The sequence below is a fragment of the Ambystoma mexicanum genome, chromosome 3q, assembly GCF_040938575.1.
Source record: "Ambystoma mexicanum isolate Mex_15411 chromosome 3q, UKY_AmexF1_1, whole genome shotgun sequence".
Lineage (NCBI taxonomy): Eukaryota > Metazoa > Chordata > Amphibia > Caudata > Ambystomatidae > Ambystoma > Ambystoma mexicanum.
In genome coordinates this window covers 1,257,857,295-1,257,877,131 of record NC_090926.1, presented here as the reverse complement: position 1 = coordinate 1,257,877,131, position 19,837 = coordinate 1,257,857,295, and the positions used below count along the sequence as shown (strand labels likewise).

Sequence of the window (19,837 nt, the reverse complement as noted above, 5' to 3'; positions counted from 1 at the left end):
AACTCTGCCTCTGTGTCTCATGCAGGCAGGCAGCTGGGATTCCATTGGGAAAGTCCAACCCTTTACCTCCTTCACACCTCCCGCCGCAAAGCGAGAAGGGGTTTCCTGAGCTCTCCTGGTGCATGAAACACGCACGCGCAGCACCTTTTGGGATTGCATGGTAGTTAATGTGAGGTCACGGCAGCCAAATGCTGGGGGCCTCTGTTTTGTGCAAAATAATAATGAGGATATATCTGTTTGGTTTTAAGTGCCTCGCAAAGAGTTTTACGCTCTTAGCGCTATGCATTTGCACATCTGTTAAGTGCAGCATACGCCTGCCAGAGCACGGATGAATGCAGTAACGATGAAGTTACTGATTCCTCTGGTCCAAGTCCCAGGAAGCGACGTGCCAAGCGCAGGGCTGTGTCTGGCTCCGAGCCCCTGCTGTTCAGGTGGTCCCGCTGCAGAAAGCACCTTCAGCCTAAACCGATGCATTGCCTTGGCTTTGGTGATGGCAATCAGCATGGGCTTTGGACATTTTCTATGGAACCATTCAAATACGAGAGCACCAGAAACATGTGGAAAAGATCCATGCGGGTGAACCGAAGGACATTAAGGACGAACTTTATCAGCGTCAAAAAGAGCAGGATACCTCGACAGAGGCGGACGACTCTGCAACCTGTTGGGCAGTCTGTGGAGCTGAGACGTTATCATTTGCCTCAGAAAATGTCCACTTAGGACAATCTCTTGGGGAGGAAATGTATGAACCGCTGGAAGAAGACTTGGCAAAACAGTTGAAACCGACAAATTTGGAAGAGGAAAGCACAGGCATTGAATCAATTGTGACAGAAAATAAGAAACTTAAGGAACTACTGGAAGGAGAAAGGTTATTTGTTCATAAAGTTCTAAAACAGAAGGAGACCCTCTTGACAGAGACACAGATGCTAAGAAGTGTGCTGGACAAAGAAAGACTAAGAGATGAATTAGAGGAATATACAACAATCGCTATCATATGTACCATGTAACTAAGTTATTGCAAGTAACAGCGCCTCAATGCCCCTGGGCTGCTTGCGCGCTATATAAATTTAAATAAATAAATATATAAATATAGCGTTGCACAATCTTTGAACAACGCTGATGCAGAGATTATGTTGAAAGCAGATAAAGAGATAGAAGCAATGGAAGAACGACTGAAAGAGTTGGAAAAGAAGCTAACCTTTGAGTAACAGCGCTCTGATTTATGGGAAAGGCGGTACATTGAAGCTAGGGACAACAGCAAGAGAAAAGACAACCCTAAAAATCATAAAAAATCCAAACCTTCCTTTTTTGGTTCCGTTAAAGATACCTTTGATGCCATGAAAAACTCCACAAAGGAGTTTGTGAGACATCACAAAGAAAAGATTAAACAGACTAAACAAGCTGTTGAAGAGAAGCTAAGAAAATTCTCAGATTCTGTGAAATCCACTTTCAGACATTTTAAGGACTCTACTAATTTCATGTTTAATTGACATCCCAATAGAAGGAAGGGTGCAACTCATGGAAAGGAGAGCACATACGCAGAACAAGATTTTAGCGACTTCCAGGAGAACAATCATGGAGACCATTCCAGGACAGCAGGTAGAAATACAGAATATACACAAACTGAATCCAAAGAGTCAAGCCACTTTGAAAGATTCGAACAACATAAACCTTCAGGGAAATGCACCCACGGTCATGATTGTGATCCAAGCCAACACTCCAATCCGCAGGGCTGCTCTGGTGTTTTTGAATGCGCGCACCAGGAATCTTTTCGCATTTTCAAGAAAGTGCTTGACCCCATAAAAGCAGATGAATTTACATACTTGATACAAAGCTATTTACAGCAGGAAGGGGAAGACTTCCATCACTGGAGAGAACTTGAACAATTCATCAGTATGTTTTTCCGTAACGGCATGTTCATTCATGACCAGATGCTGTGCACTGATTTTGTAAAGGAGTTGGAGCAGTACCTTGGTGATATTGGGCAGTACGAAAGGGCCAGTGCTGAACCTTTTGACGATCTAGATGAATTTGTATAGGCCTATTTCTTCGGTGAGACTTATTCCGCCCCGTATGGGCCTAGTCGCCCAGATGCAAGGCAGCCTTTCAAGAACACAAAAGGCCCCGTCCATGAAAAGCGGAGACAGAAACCCCATCAGTGTTCTCGCAATAAGAGAGAAGGTAGATGGCATAGAGATGGGCGCGCAAATGGAAGACACATGGCAAACCTTGAAATCGAACTGGGGCCGTTGTCTTTCGATCCAAAATATTGAACGATTTGCTTTTCGAACAGTAATCAAACAGGAGAAACTTGAAAATCGGTCCAAGCAACACTTTTCGGACTTCAAAACACAGCTTTCTGATTTCACCCTGTACTTCTGGACAACCAACAATCATTTGCTATCTACCATTCTATTGCGCTGAACTTTCCTGTAGTTTTATTTTCGTCACTTGGTTTGCAGTTTTACCTGGTACGGAGCAGTGCATGCAGCGATAACTGCATGTTGTGTTGAAATAAAGCTTTGTTTGGTTCAGCTTAAGAAAGTTGCATAAATGATTTATGAAGTAGACTTAAAAATGATGCTTGTGCGCTCAATGACTCTAGATCTATTGTTATTTTTTGTAGAAACCTTGTTTTCGATAATGGTGAAGCTTTCTTTGTTCATGTTGTGTAACCTTGCCCTTGTGTAACTTGTCTGTTTTGGGGACCGGCTGAAGAGGGGGCACCTTGTGCAAAAGAAATTGTGCTGCATTTCCTTTGATGTGGTATTTTGTTTGTTATGGCTTTTTTTTGCACATCTGGCTATTTCTGGAAAGTCAATAAATCTGCGATGGGTTAAAAAAACCAAAAAACCCATTGAGGACAGTGCGAAGCTTGGAAAGGTTTTTTGGAGAGGACGCTTTGGAGGAGCTGTTTACAGGTGCATGGCGTGAGTAACTCCAAGACGATAAAATAGAGTGCGGTGGCCCGAGTGCAGTAAGGAGTGAAATGTGAGATCCACAGCCGCGAAGGCCTGGGAATCCCCCCGAAACCTTCCCACGGCTCACGAAGGAAACTTTATCTGGCCCCCGGTTGCCCTGAACGTCTGAATTAGCATTCATGGATTCCGAAAAGGCATTTCAGCTCCAGGCAATGTCCGACTTCCCCCGCTCGCCCACTCAAAGGGCATGCGGCTCATTAAATATAAAAATATATATATATACCCCCATGATCATTTGGGAAACAGCAGAATCTGCATTTATTGGAAACTACCCTGCAGAGTCCTGAGCGAGCGGCACCCCAGGCAGTGTGTTGCTCTACCGGCCGGTATTAGCATTCATGGACTCCGCTGTGGGGCTTAAGCGCGAGGCTAGTGACGTCGTGCTCCCCTCGCCCGCTCAAAGGAGTCGATGTTGCTCATTAAATATATATGCACCTAATCGATCAGTCTGAAAATCCCAGAGTCTGCATTCATTGGGAAGATGGTCTCCAAAGTGCTCGGTGCAGCGTTATCCCAGACTTTAGCCCACCCTGACCCGACTCATTGAGGAGGAGGCCGCGCGGAGCTCAACACAGTCCAGACCTGCTGCTTCTGGGCTTTCCTACACTAGTCACAGCTGGTCTAGTTATCCATTCTATGGACGCTCCCGTCCCTGCACACCTTCATCCTGATTGAACAGCTGAATACTTGAATGATAGAAGAAATGCACAGTTAAGTCAGGACAGAAGCACTCAAAGAAGTTCAAATGATCTCTTCCAGATTCTTCTTCAATGTTCAGGTGTCCTCCAAATGCTCAACGTGTTTCGAGGATATCTTCCCCTTCTTCAGGAGCAATAGTGCAGATACAAAGATGAAACGACACCATGTCTGACATATGACTCACAATATGTACACTTCAATACAACCTACACATCGTTATCGCCATTTCACCAACCATAGACACTAGCGTTTATCATGCCACAGCCTTACAGACGAGCTTTCTCGTGAAACTGTGGATCTGATTGTACGAATTCCAAATGCTCATGGTAGTGTCTGAAGGCAGCCACCATCCGTCGTTCCTCAAACATAACAGCCTCCATTGCAGTGATCAGACACCAGTCTCGCGTGTGCCCCCACCTGTGAGAGTTCCACCCCTGTGAACTCCGGGAGCACCCTCATCATCCCGGTGCATCACGTTCTTAAAGTGATTGAGGCAGTCTATTAATGACACTAGTGAGGCTACCTGACCCGCTTGTTTGCAAGACTATCAAAGGTATCCAACAAACGTCAGAAGTGGGAAATCATGATATGACATTGGGGAGGATACTCAGGAGTATGAAATCATGATATGGCATTGGGGAGGATACTCAGGAGTATGAAATCATGATATGACAATGGGGAAGATATTCAGGAGTATGAAATCATTATATGACAATTGGGGGGAGGTTCAGGAGTATGAAATCATGATATGACCTTGGGGAGGATACTCAGGTGTATGAAATCATGATATGGCATTGGGGAGGATACTCAGGTGTATGAAATCATGATATGGCATTGGGGAGGATACTCAGGAGTATGAAATCATGACATGACAATGGGGAAGATACTCAGGAGTATGAAATCATGATATGGCATTGGGGAGGATACTCAGGAGTATGAAATCATGATATGACAATGAGGAAGATACTCAGGAGTATGAAATCATGATATGACAATGGGGAAGATATTCAGGAGTATGAAATCATTATATGACAATTGGGGGGAGGTTCAGGAGTATGAAATCATGATATGACCTTGGGGAGGATACTCAGGTGTATGAAATCATGATATGGCATTGGGGAGGATACACAGGTGTATGAAATCATGATATGGCATTGGGGAGGATACTCAGGAGTATGAAATCATGATATGACAATGGGGAAGATACTCAGGAGTATGAAATCATGATATGGCATTGGGGAGGATACTCAGGAGTATGAAATCATGATATGACAATGGGGAAGATACTCAGGAGTATGAAATCGTTATATGATAATGGAGGAGGTTCATGAGTATGAAATCATGATATGACATTGAGAAGGATACTCAGGAGTATGAAATCATGATATGACAATGGGAAGGAAACTCAGGTGTATGAAATCATGATATGGCATTGGGGAGGATACTCAGGAGTATGAAATCATGATATGGCATTGGGGAGGATACTCAGGAGTATGAAATCATGATATGGCATTGGGGAGGATACTCAGGAGTATGAAATCATGATATGACAATGGGGAAGATACTCAGGAGTATGAAATCGTTATATGATAATGGAGGAGGTTCATGAGTATGAAATCATGATATGACATTGGGGAGGATACTAAGGAGTATGAAATCATGATATGGCATTGGGGAGGATACTCAGGAGTATGAAATCATGATATGGCATTGGGGAGGATACTCAGGAGTATGAAATCATGATATGCATTGGGGAGGATACTCAGGAGTATGAAATCATGATATGACAATGGGGAAGATACTCAGGAGTATGAAATCGTTATATTATAATGGAGGAGGTTCATGAGTATGAAATCATGATATGACATTGAGAAGGATACTCAGAAGTATGAAATCATGATATGACAATGGGAAGGAAACTCAGGTGTATGAAATCATGATATGACAATGGGGAAGATATTCAGGAGTATGAAATCATTATATGACAATTGGCGGGAGGTTCAGGAGTATGAAATCATGATATGACATTGGGGAGGATACTCAGGTGTATGAAATCATGATATGACAATGGGAAGGAAACTCAGGTGTATGAAATCATGATATAACAATGGGGAAGATATTCAGGAGTATGAAATCATTATATGACAATTGGCGGGAGGTTCAAGAGTATGAAATCATGATATGACATTGGGGAGGATACTCAGGAGTATGAAATCATGATATGACAATGGGGAAGATATTCAGGGGTATGAAATCATTATATGACAATTGGCGGGAGGTTCAGGAGTATGAAATCATGATATGACATTGGGGAGGATACTCAGGTGTATGAAACCATGATATGACATTGGGGAGGATACTCAGGAGTATGAAATCATGATATGGCATTGGGGAGGATTCTCAGGAGTGTGAAATCATGATATGACAATGGGGAGGATACTCAGGAGTATGAAATCGTTATATGATAATGGAGGAGGTTCATGAGTATGAAATCATGATATGACATTGGGGAGGATACTAAGGAGTATGAAATCATGATATGGCATTGGGGAGGATACTCAGGAGTATGAAATCATGATATGGCATTGGGGAGGATACTCAGGAGTATGAAATCATGATATGCATTGGGGAGGATACTCAGGAGTATGAAATCATGATATGACAATGGGGAAGATACTCAGGAGTATGAAATCGTTATATTATAATGGAGGAGGTTCATGAGTATGAAATCATGATATGACATTGAGAAGGATACTCAGAAGTATGAAATCATGATATGACAATGGGAAGGAAACTCAGGTGTATGAAATCATGATATGACAATGGGGAAGATATTCAGGAGTATGAAATCATTATATGACAATTGGCGGGAGGTTCAGGAGTATGAAATCATGATATGACATTGGGGAGGATACTCAGGTGTATGAAATCATGATATGACAATGGGAAGGAAACTCAGGTGTATGAAATCATGATATAACAATGGGGAAGATATTCAGGAGTATGAAATCATTATATGACAATTGGCGGGAGGTTCAAGAGTATGAAATCATGATATGACATTGGGGAGGATACTCAGGAGTATGAAATCATGATATGACAATGGGGAAGATATTCAGGGGTATGAAATCATTATATGACAATTGGCGGGAGGTTCAGGAGTATGAAATCATGATATGACATTGGGGAGGATACTCAGGTGTATGAAACCATGATATGACATTGGGGAGGATACTCAGGAGTATGAAATCATGATATGGCATTGGGGAGGATTCTCAGGAGTGTGAAATCATGATATGACAATGGGGAGGATACTCAGGAGTATGAAATCGTTATATGATAATGGAGGAGGTTCATGAGTATGAAATCATGATATGACATTGAGAAGGATACTCAGGAGTATGAAATCATGATATGACAATGGGGAAGATATTCAGGAGTATGAAATCATTATATGGCAATGGGGAGGATACTCAGGAGTAAGAAATGCTGAAATTAAGAATTATGGGCGAAGAAGACATTTGCGAGGGTGTAATATTAGGTTGTTTTCCTGCACAGAAGTGTTTACAAACACACTGAGCCCACCCCCAGTGGGACTGGCAAGGGCACTTACCTCAACAGAGACAGAAAGGTGGATGCAGCATGAAGGCAAAAGGTGAACTTGGCGACTCAGCAAGTCTTGCCACCGCACGGGGGACAGGGCATGGTGACGCCTTACAGCGGGAGGGGCATGGGGGTACTGGATGGGAGTTCTTCTGTTCATGGCATTTCTCTCTTCCAGACCAGAGGCCCATTTCCTGGAGGCGATCTGCTGGTTCCCACTGGTGTACTACATGGTTGGGTCGATCGACAAGTGAGTACCGAGGCCTGTCCGCCCCTTCCCTGCCAGGTGTCCTCTGCTTACTCCAGCTTAGAGAAGACGTGTTCACCAAGCCTAGTTCACTATCTGTCGCGAAGAAATGATGACGTCACAATAATGAATAATACTGTGCTCTTTACCTGAGTATCTTGCATGCTTAACACAAGTATAATGTTTACTTACTACAATGACACCAATCCGTCCACTGTGTATGTGAGAAGACGCTTCTATCGCTACAAAATCACCAGCCCCCGCGGAGTGCGCGACAGGCAACATGTATGCTGCGTACAAAAAGGCTTGTGGCCTAATTCTGAGATCCGTATAAAATAAGAAAAGTGTCATTCTATGATGGATCGTCGTTTTTCTTATTTGATCGATATTCTGTGGACCTGATGCTGGGCTCCATGTTAAATAAGAAACATTAAATTACTTTGTGGAACAGCACTTTTCTTATTTGCTCCATATCCTGTGGGCAAGATTCTGTGCTCTATATAAAATAATACATATTTTTCCATGGTTGAACAGCACTTTTCTTATTTGCTTCACATTACGTGATCCGGATTCTGCGCTGCATGTAAAATTAGAAAAGTGTCATTCCTTTGTGAAATGGCACTTCTCTTGTTTGCTCCAAATTCTGTGGGCTCCCTTTAAAGTAATACAAATATAATTCCATGGTGGAACAACATTTTTCTTATTTACCCCATACTCACCATGATTCTGCACTGCATGTCAAATAAGAAAAGTGTCTTTCCACGGTGGAGCAGCACTTTTCTCATTTGATCCATATGCAACAGCACTTTTCCTATTTGATCCGTATTCTGTGGTCCTCATTCTGATCTCCATGTAAAATAAGAAAATTATAATTCTGTGATGGAACAACACTTTTCTTATTTGCTCCGTATGCTCTCTCTCTATTTAGCACCAAGATACCTTCGGGTGTATGCTGCACTTTAGAAATGCACTTAACATAACATAACATATATATGTGTATATATATGTTTATAGGCACATAATATGGCGCAAATAGGAAAAGTGATGTTCCATCTTGGAATGTTTTTTTTTTTCAGATCAGATTTTTTTTTAACCTGGAGATCAGACTCAAGCTCTGAGCAGACATAATGTCATAATGCAGGTGTTGCTGCTGGAGGCACAAGGAATCGAAAAACTGCATCCGTAAAGGGACACGTCCGGTCTCATAGAGTCCATGGCCTCAGGCCAGGTCGACACATGCTTGGGTTTAAATGGCATCCAAGGTCAACAGAAAGAGCACTGAGAATAGTGGTAGATCTAGATAATAGTGGCATTAACGGGCCCCAATGACCCCTGGCACAAGAGTGTGTGAAATCTGCGATAGTGCCCCTAACAGCCTAAATACATTCACTGCACACCCTGCCGTCTCACTTTGTGTCCCCCTCGTGCCTTTTCTGATACCCCTCTACTTCTGTGAAAAGACCAGTAAGGGATGGATGGAAGTGTCTGAGACCAGAGCTCCTACCACTGAGAATTTTTACAGGTACCGCTCCATTTCATCATTTTGCCTCTTCTATTTTATTGCAGAGGGGGAATAACCGCATGTAAATCAGTCTTACCCCTGCCCCCAAAAGTGAACAATTCTATCCAAACTGTTAGGCCACATCCCGTCTAACCGATGTTGGTTCCCTGCCTCGGGCAGAACTGAAACTGCTTCTTGCCGATAAGATTCAGCTGTATGTGTGAAAATAGAAAAGAGTTGTTCCAAGGAGGAGCAAAACTTTTCCTAAAAGCACCATGTTGACGAGGAGAGGAAATTACTGGTGGGCCCATTGCTCAGTACTCACCCTCGAAAACGAGTAATACAAGATAGCTGCACCATGCGAGGACAGAGTGTGGGATTCACATACTCCAGCAGGGTTCAATAATCAGGACTCAGTAAATTGGCAAAGGGAAGTCTGTTTAATGATACATACATCAGTTTATGGAGATCAGCAGCATCACAAACACCTGTCTCGCCCGACTTCCCCGAACTTCAGTACAACAGCCTCTTTTATGGGAAAACTTCGTCATCAATGACGTACACTTCCATAAAAAAATCATCATGCAGCATAATTGGTTAGGAAAGGTAACTTAAGTATAGGTGTTATATCTGTATATGGTAACAGAGCATGTGGATTGGATAACTCTTATCGGGTGGGCGTCTATACATCACCACAAGTACGACGTCTCATTGGTTACAGTGTCTATAGGACCCTAGATTACATGGTCCTTTGTGATTGGGCCAGTTACACCCCTAAACATAAATCTCCACTTTAATTAGCGGCATGCAGAATAGACACCCTGCTGCCTGGTGCCCCAGGATTCACCCTGACTCCTTTCCATCAATCAGTGGTTTAGGGCTATGTGTCAATTAGTTGGCTGGGTATGGCCTCGGATCTGTAGTCTCTTATCAGGAAAAGCTATGGCATCCTCAGGTTCTGGATGACATCAGGCAGTGGTACATCTTCGCGCCTGGCTGGTCACGTGCTAGTTCACCGTGAATCTGCTTTAGTTTTCCACCTTTTCGTGTATTTAATTCTGTGTTCGCTTGACCACCTGCTTGGTCCTCTCTTATCTTGACTTTCACGGGCGGGCTGGCATGCTCTGAAGCTGGAGTCTCGTGAGCTCATGCTCACCTCCCTTCTCTTGGTTGCCCTCGATTTCCAAGGCATGAGCCTCTCTTTGCTAAGTTTCGATCCTGCTTCTTCCCTGGCCTCTGTTAGGTTTCGACACTCAGCCTGTTAGACCTCTGGCTGCCTGGGTAGACTTCTGCTTTCACAAAATGGAGTCGCACGTGTACATTGTGCTGTATTGAGGTAGATATATGGTTGGCGCTTGCCGCTCTATTCTTCTACTAAGCATTGCAGGCAGTATCGATTTCTGAGCATCTTGCGTTTCAAGCTTATTTACACACATTCGATAGGGCGGTTGCTTCCATCTTGTCTCATGGCAACGTTTCCTTACGTTTTAACTTTATCTCTCCTCTCTGTCCATTACATTTATTCTAGCAGTCACTTGTACGGGCATGCTAGCTTTCAGTAGCCACTTCTGGTAGTTCTCCGGGCTGCCTAGGCCCTTAGTCTATTTCCATTGACCTTCCATTAAGGCCTTCGGGGTTTCCGCGTGGACAGTCTGTAAATACTCATCGTTTCATACCAATGGCAGGTACGGTTGTCAGATTGGGTACCGTGCAGCCCAGGGCTGTCTGGTTATGGGCACTTCAACAGGTATCGATCTTCTAACGTACACAGGGCAGAGGCCCACTGCAGCTCTCTGTTGGTTCAGCTGCTCCTCGTACGTCACATATCTTTGCGAGTACTTTGATGGCATCTCGAAATGTGGAGCAGGGGTGCAGGCCATATCTGGGACCTCCTCTACAACCATATTCTGAGAAATATGGTGCACTGACATGAAAGCCTCTGCTCCTGCATGACCCTGATTGATGGCCTGACAGCAGTCCTAGTGATCATCAGTAATGCAGGGCAGGCACTGCAGGGGCCCTACCTTCTGCATTCAATAAAAGAGGAGCTCAAATACTTCACCTCTGAGGTGTAGTAAACATCTACTGCACACATTCTCTTTTATCATTAAGGCATTTGCCAGAGGGCCCACCCCTTTCCTGATTTACTGAAGGCTCAAGGACACTTTCTTAAATCAGAAAAGTGGCAGACTTTTTAAGAATCCTCGCAGTGGTGCTGGTGCACACGCTGCCCCCACAACGATAGAGTTTAGCAGCCCATGGAAAGCTCGACAGCTCCCCTCCAAACCTCCCACCTACCTCAGAATGGTGGTGCTGGAAACTGGAAGGGAAGAATGTCGGCTTTCCACCAACCTCAGAATGGTGGTGCTGGAAACTGGAAGGGAAGAATGTCGGTTTTCCACCAACCTCAGAATGGTGGTGCTGGAAACTGGAAGGGAAGAATGTCGGTTTCCCACCAACCTCAGAATGGTGGTGCTGGAAACTGGAAGGGAAGAATGTCGGTTTCCCCCACTACTGTTCTCGCCAGCTCAGACACGGACCCTGGGCTTCTAAAGCTACAACATGTCGGGGTTGCCTGTCTCCTCGTGCAGAGGGGTGTGGCCTATTATTTCAGACTGGGCATGCTCTGTTTATCAGTGTGGGCTCCAGAATTTCCTGCCATCATTCTTTGGTTTTCGGACTCCACCTCTTCCAGCCTCCTGCATGTCTGTCTTTCTCGCCCTCGGCCTGGTGGACGTATACTGAGAACCAAAGAAAGAGACAGTAAGATAGCTCAGTGAGTAAGTGCTTTAGACATTTGTATGGAACCTGGGTCATATGTTCAGGACCCTCAATGCCTTCTCATCCCTCCACTCTCTGAGGGAAGTAGATTGAGTACCATTAAACTGGGTAATGACAACACGCTCTATTTCAGTGCCTAGAGGCAGAGGAATCCATCTTAAAGCACTCCATAAGTAAAAGTCATTTTCAAAGAACCCCTTAATATGAGTCTTCAGTGTCTGCTCCACAACAGGTCCACTTTCCATGGCCCATAAAATGTATTGACCTGCCCTCCCCCACCACTCAATGATCTACATTTCTTTAGCATAACTCAAGGAAGAGTCTCGCTTATATTAGCACAAACACAATAAGAAAGACGCGCGCTAGTGTGTTATCACAAGCCTAAAGCCTGCTGCCAAACACCTGCTATTTATGTATACCATACACCAGTGTCTGCAACCTGTAGCCCTGCATAGGGCTTGGACTAGGACTCCCATGATCTCTCACCATTGACTATGCTGACTGGGGCAGATGGGAGCTGTAGTCCAAAACATCCTCAGAGGAAAAGGGGGCAGACATCTGTCATGCACGGTTCAGTAAAGTTACAGGAACACGAGTAATGTCAAAATATTACAGAGACCAGGCACGAGAGGATAAAATAGGGTGTGATAAATACTGCACGATGCTTTATAGTGAAAATGTCGACTGCAAAAATGTCGAAAAAAATAATGTATTAAAAAAAAATGTCGAAATTGTTTTTCAAAAAAAACATTTTTTAATGGGGGTGTTCTCCCCAACCCCCCATTTATTTTTACTACCTAAACCCCAAAAAAACATACAAATTAAAAAAAACACATTGTTTTTTTTTTTACATTATTTTTCTCGACATTTTTGCATTCGACTTTTTTTTCGATATTATAACTGGATACCCTGCACGATAACACGAGGCATATAAAGTTGAGGGTATGTGGTCCCCCCTCAAGGGTCCCTTCACCATACCTGGTATTGCTGTAATGATCAAACTAAAAGGTATTCAGTAAGCTCTATTTTGCTCAATATTGCTTGTTGCTATGAGGGTGCAACCAAGATATTGGACAACCCAGAAGCATTAGGGGTGACTAAATTCCAAGTACTGGAGAAAAGCAACTGTCATCAAACGTTGGTCCATTAGATACATATTTATTTGTGATGTGCACTCAGACCTTAGTAAATCCTGGTCCCAGCAGCCTCCCCCTTGCCTTGCAATGCAAAAGACACTGTGACTGATGGGAGAGACTTTTAAATTGTCTGATTGTGTATTACTTCTGTGATAACTAATGCTCCATCTTGACTCTGTCACACTATTTCAACCCTGGCTTCCCAATCCACCTTTTGTTGTCTTCCGTCCCATGCTTTCCCATAACCCCTTACTTCCTCTACCCAATCCCCTGTAACCTTTCCCGCTCTGAACTCATCCTATGTAACATGTTTCCTTATCCAGCCTGGACGACCTCCTGCGATGCGGCGTGACCTTTGCCGCCAACATGGTTGTGGTGGACAAGGAGAGCTCCATGATAGCCGAAGAGGACTACATGGCGGACGCCAAGACCATCGTCAACGTGCAGACCCTCTTCCGGTATAGTAGGGAGGGGTCAGGGGGGTCCCTCCAGTCCTGCTGGCCAAGGCATAGTGCAGGGAGCTTAAGACCCAACAACTGACTAGTGCAGGATGTAAGGGGTTTGAACCAGCACACAGAGATAACTCCCATTATGGCTGGATTAAAAGGCCCAGAGAGGCGGAGTTCGTTTCAGGTGGGCTAAAGGGGGTCCCCTTCAAGTTTTCAAATTCCCAGAATCTTCAACTTTAATTCTAAAAATCAAATAAGGGATGTACAAGCACACACCAGGTACGCTATTTGGTAGCACGGCTGAACACTAAGGCTGATGGCCTTAGAAGGTGGGGTTGCTCACTCAGACCACAACATAACACATTAATGCAATCTCATAAATAAACAGGGACTTAGCTTATCATTATGAAATGAATAGGGACTTAGGTTATCATTATCAAAATATTGCCTTTTAGAGCTATAAAAAATTAAACAAATATGATAAAGTCAAACTATGGATATTTAAAGCCATCAGGATAGAAATAGAGTAAGGATACAGAGTACAAGGTTATCTCACTGCAACATTCTGCTCACAGAGTAGTGTTTGGGAATGTACTCTCCTGAATCTTCTGGCAATGGTTAGCCTCTAACTAGTCTCTAATTGAGACTTAGTGAGACTAAGACTCCTTATGGCAGGCCAGGTGCTGATTTGGAGACTCCCAGGAAAAAAGAGGCTTCGAGATCAGTAGTTGAGACGCTAAGGGTCTCCACAACGAGACAGCCAGTGGAAAAGCCAAGTGTTCACTTAAATGGTCTCAGGTATATTTCAGTGTTTCCTTCTCCCTTAGTCAATGAGTATATGGTGAGTTCCACTAAATGAGGGACAACTCACGCTCCTCCGCTAAGTATTGCCATTCATCCATACCGCAAGTTTCGGAACAGTTGTCCGAGCACTGGTCATATCACTCTTGGATGTTGCCAACACCCTACTTCCAGCAGAGCCCTACATGCCTCATCACGGGTCTTATAATGGTCACGCACATTGCCCCCATTCTCAAGGTGCTGCACTGTACTGGACGTTAATGAGTAAAGAGGTGTGGACTCATGGCCACGCGCACAAGATCGCGTCAGATTAAGATCCTAAATAGGGTGTATTGGATGCCTGAGAGATTGCATAAGAGAGGTCTCTCTGATAAGAGTGAATGTTGGGGTTGCGTTCACAGAGTGAGCACCCTGGAACACATGCTCTGGGAGTGTGTGAGAGTGAGTGATTCGGGAGAAGACTTTGCATCATTTTTAACAATGTGTTAGGACAGATCTCGGAGTGCGATTTGAATACATTAATTCTTAGTGTTCATCACTGAATTACTGAATGATCTAAGCACCTCACAATGAAAATGGCTATTTAGAGGTGTCTCGGGGGCTAAACAATTGATATGAAGAGGATGGAAGTCAAGACTGTCTCCAGAGGTGAATGTTTGGATGGACGAAATGTTAACATTGGCTGACATGGAAAGAATGATTTATCGTCGGAAGAAGTCAATGGTCTTTTTTGAGAAGATATGTACTAGCTCTGTTTATACTTTTCTTTACGGGGGGAGGTAGTGGGCTTCTTAAAACATGTTGACTGTATATTGTATCTGTAGAGTGGTGTATAATTCAAAAATGGTGTGCAGTGAAAAAGTTGAAAACATGTCGAAAGTCATAATGTCGAAAAAAAAATGTCGAAAATGTATTTTTCAAATGTTTTCTTTTTTTATTTATATGTTTATTTTGGGTTCCGCAACTAAAAAAAGGGGTAAAACAAAAACATTTTTTGAAAAAAGGGGGTTTGGGGGGGAATCCCCGCCATTTCAAACAAAAAATAAACAAAAAAAGACATTCGAATTTTTTTTTCGACTTTTCTTTTTCGACATTATGACTTTAGACATAATGTAGTAATTCGGTAATATCATTATAAACCTGCAAAAATTGCTAATAATTAAAAAAAACGAATTAAAAAAAGACTTTGCTGACCTCCAGAACCAAGATTTTGGCAGATCTGTTCTGAAGGATGGACCAGAACCCATGTCTAGTGAGGCAGAGGTGAAAAGCTCCTAACCAATCCCAGCACATCTACCCAGACAGGAAGACATGGTTTCACACAGGCCGATCCCCACTGCAGTAAAGCTTATCCAGTCTTATTGGAGTATCTCTGAGGGGTGGCAAGACATCTAACATAGCTGTGCTAGTCTCCAATGCGCGGGCACTCACGTGCACTCACGTGCACACACACACACCGTGGCCAGAGGGTCTCATCTAGCACCTGCCACTTAAGTGAGCCTTTGCCATGCTGAGGCCTGGCGTGGGGCCCACGTAGTGGCACGAGGATGGCTTTGGGTTCAGGGTGGAGTTTCTGGATGTCAGTGCGCCATGGGGGTGCCAGTGGCTGGTACCACCATTTGTTGGCAGCTCGGGATGCCAGGCCCAGAACAGCTGGTACCCAGGGGACCCTATATTGTTGTCTGTGGCCATGCCTGGGTTTTATGCTCAGAAGACGACGTATGCATGGTTGTGGGCACAGAAATAGGACACGCCATCACTGCGCTCCTAACAATTGGCCTTTTGCCATACTTGAGACTATTCTAACTTGGTTTTACACAACCTGGGTGAGCTGACTACCACATCTTAGTCATGCATATTAGATCCTTCGATTCCTGAAGGCAACTGTTCAAAACACAAAACAAGTGCAGGCAAGCAGAGGCTCAGACCCAAACCCTTACAAAAGGCCAATTGTATAATGACAAAACTGTCCACCTGCACCACAAACCAATACAATTCTATGTGATTTGATAGTCACAAAAACCCCTACTCCTAATTAAATGCTGGATGTTTTATTGAACAGGCAACATGTTTTGACCTTTCAAAGGTCTTCCTCAAGGCACTTCCTCAATTCGTTTTTGCATCAATGTCAATGTCACAATAATTTTGTAATAACTACGAAAATAAGCTATGATCAGCAAAACTGTACAGTATCTAAAATAAGGATGAATGTCACCTAAGATGACGTCATAAGCGATTTTTCAAGCGCACAACAGCCCTAGGGCCTCGTGGCGCTGTTACAGATGTACATTGCTGGTAACAGAGAAAGGCTTAGTGGTTACATGGTAATTTGCATTTTTGGATCATATTTCGGTTACATAGAAATTGCATTACAGACAGCTTGAATTGCAATACACCTTAAAGTTAAAAGGGAAGAGGCTTGCTAGGGTGCTGGGAATGTGTAGTGGGGTTATGTGAATAGTGGGGTTTTGAGGGATTTGCCAAAGGAGTACAGAGAGGGTTCTGCTCTGAGTGAGTTGAGGAGGGCGTTCCAAAGCTTAGGTGCTATGTGGGGGAAGCCAATGCTGCCGGCTTTGGCTCATTTTATGGTGGGTATGCTGAGTTGGTTCGCATGGTGGCTTTTTTTGGGACGGTCGGAGGAGTTCTTGGTTATGGTTTCTGATAGGTAGGATGGGGCAGCGAGATTGATGAATTTGTGTGTGAGGGTGAGGATTTTGAAGTTAATTCTTTCCTTGACTGGGAGCGAGTGGGCATTACGTCTGGCCTGAGATATATGGTCAGCTTTGGGGATGTGAAGGGCAGCACGGAGCGCGTTGTTTTGCACTATTTGGAGCCTGTTCATGTTTTTTGTTGAGGTGCCTGCCTGGAGGGCGTTGCAGTAGTCAAGTCCAGCCCCTATCATGGCTCTGGCGATGGAGAGGCAGTTTTGAGAGGTTAGGAAGAGTTTTATGTCATATGTAGTTTGGTGGTGAGCGCAGAGGCGGAGGAGATGGTGCAGACATGTCTTGTCATTGAGAGTGTAGAGTCTAGGTAGACGCCTATGGTCTTCACAGATGTGGAAACAGCTATGTTAGTATTGTCGATGGTGACATGAGTGTAGTTGGGGCCGAGTTTGGATAGAATTTCCTTGGGGGCTAGGATGATGATCTCGGTTTTATCACCGTTTAAACAAAGACCATTAATAGCCATCCAGGTTTGGATGGTGGCATATATCTGTAGGAGAGCTTCTGTGACTTGGTCATAGTCTCCGGTGAGAGGGAGGAGGACTTGGGTATCGTCGGCATATGTGTAATTATGTATCCATTGTATTGTTCACTAAGTATAGCGCCCAGATGCCTACGTGTTGGGTTCACTTTATAAATTGCAAAATAAATAAACCTGATGGTTAACAGCGGTCTTTGGTATCTATTATGCTTCAATTCCCTTGAATTTAGAAGATTTCTGAAATAAGGGCGGCCGATACCGACATCCGGTCCAACTATGACTATGGATCCGATAGAAGGGCTGTCTAAGCCCAGCAAGTCCTGAGGTTCATTCCGCGCAGTTTAAGCAGACATAGAGTGGCCTCTTGTTATTGGCATCGATGCAAAAACGAATTGAAGGACGTCTCTGCGGCCCAGGCGTCAGCCAGCAGAGGGCGCCAAACACAATTCTTTCTCTGCTGTTATGAATTACAAAAGAGACTAGTAATCGGATAGGGAGCTTCACATGCTGGTCACCTGTAGATAGATAGCAAACAGAGTCCTGCTGGCATGTGAAACCTTTGCGGCTGGCATGAGGAAGTGGGCATGTCAGTCATCACCATTGCCTCCTCCTGAACTTGGAGCAGAAGCCGGCAGACAACCTGCAGTTAGGCGGGGGGGGGGGCATGGGTGTAATTTTAAGGGGGTGGGGGGGCAGGGGTGTTTGTCCCCCCCAACTTTCATGGCACACCATTTTGGACCCATTCATTTGGCTGGGGCACCTTTTCATCAGATGTCATGTCCCCCCCAACATGTTCAGCAAAGTTACTCCACTGGGGGTAGGGGCAACAGGGGAGGAGGAGGGTAGTGTAGCAACGTAGAGTCCAGAAGGGCCCTGTGCACACGCTCCCCTGGCAGTCGGCTCTGCTCGAGGGGTGCACCTATAAGGCTGTTATTACTGAACGACATGCCAGGTTCCTCGTCCCGGCTCGTCATTGCTGCCTCTACATTACTGCCCCGTCACGGTTGTGTTTCAGTGTGTGCTGCCGGCATAAACAAATAGGTGTTCATCACAATATGAAACAATTTAGAAATAAAGAAATGCACTTGGTTTTGGCAACGCACGCTACTTGCATATTGCACACGTGCATGTTTAGTGGTAAGACACAAGAAATCATGCAACGCAGATGCGCAGTTCTAGGTCTTTTATTTAGTGGGTCGTATAGTTGGGGTTGTATATAGGGTTACCCGATACCTAACAAGAATACTTTATGATCTTCTTTGCTGGGTTAGTCCCCAGGGGACCTTGTCCTCTCTTCGCATCCTTGGTTGACGTCTCCTGCCTTCTTCCCGGGGCCTTCTCTTTCTGCAAAATCAGGGGTTTCCCCCTTTTATGCTCAGCACTCTTCTTGGGGGGTATCCTCTTTTTCCGTGTTCAGGGCCTCTGCCTTCTCTTCCTCTTGGCAGGGCCTCTCTCCTTTCCTGCTCGGACTTCCCATTGCACACGGTCCATAAATCCATCGACACTACACAAATGCACACCAATACAATGCAACAAGACACTGAACAGTCATCCGTGACTCGGGACCTCTTATAGATACCACTAACCAGTGTGCACAGCCGTTCACCCCACCCTAACATCAGATGAAACGCACACCTAACACAAGCACTAGCACACGTCTGTGGCACTGTGTCCCACCCATACGGTTACAACACGCGGTACCTCCCGAACCAGCTCCCACATGCAAGACAACGCTAACAGACGCCAGTTCCTCCTGGTTCTGAACCTATTGTATCACCCTAACCCCACTAACCCCCCCAAGCCCCTCTCTTGCAGAGCCACGCAAGTGCCTGGAGTCTGCCCCTAGGTGGAAGCGGTGCGCGGTATAGATCATCATAACATAACATGGGCCAGAGACGTGTTCATCGAGGTCGTTTCTTGCTCACAGACCTCTTCATTTGCTTAATCAGCCCTTTTCTTGACTAGGTTCATCCCCCTTTTTGGTCAGGACCTCAGTCTCCTTCCTTTTCGCAATGCTTCTAGGCACTAACTTCACCTCTACTCTTTTCTCTTAGTCTTAACCCTTGCCTGTCCTCTCCAAGTCTTGCATCGAGCCCAGCAATCTTCCTCACTGTTTCAACAATTTTATTGCTCTTTAATACCGCAATTTGACTTCTCTGTACCACAAAACTCCCTTCCACTCTTGTCGTGGGGGTTGGCCCTTTTATAGTGCTTGGACTAAATCTCTTCCATCTGATTGGCCCCAGGGTCTCATGCCCATCTGGGCATGCTCCATGGCAGGGATGCTTTTCAGTCCTGAGTATGTGGGGGAAGTCTTCAAGTTGAGGAGCCGCCATCTTCAATCCCACTTTAGTCTGTGCTTGTTGCAGGCTTGTTGCAGGCTGGGAAAGAGATGTTGTTCGCTTCCCCTGCCTCAGTCTGGAGAGTTTATCTCCTCA

At 44.6% G+C, this 19,837-nt stretch overlaps 1 protein-coding gene across 1 annotated transcript in view; it reads left to right on the top strand.

The window, feature by feature from the left end:
• The window catches only part of LOC138447847 (potassium channel subfamily T member 2-like), a 1,314,520-nt gene that overhangs the window by 1,182,792 nt on the left and 111,891 nt on the right, over nucleotides 1-19,837 (top strand). The window contains exons 22-23 of the mRNA XM_069604273.1: nucleotides 7,459-7,530; nucleotides 13,269-13,403. Of these exons, the coding sequence (XP_069460374.1) occupies nucleotides 7,459-7,530; nucleotides 13,269-13,403 (207 nt within the window). The remainder of the gene's footprint in view (nucleotides 1-7,458; nucleotides 7,531-13,268; nucleotides 13,404-19,837) is intronic.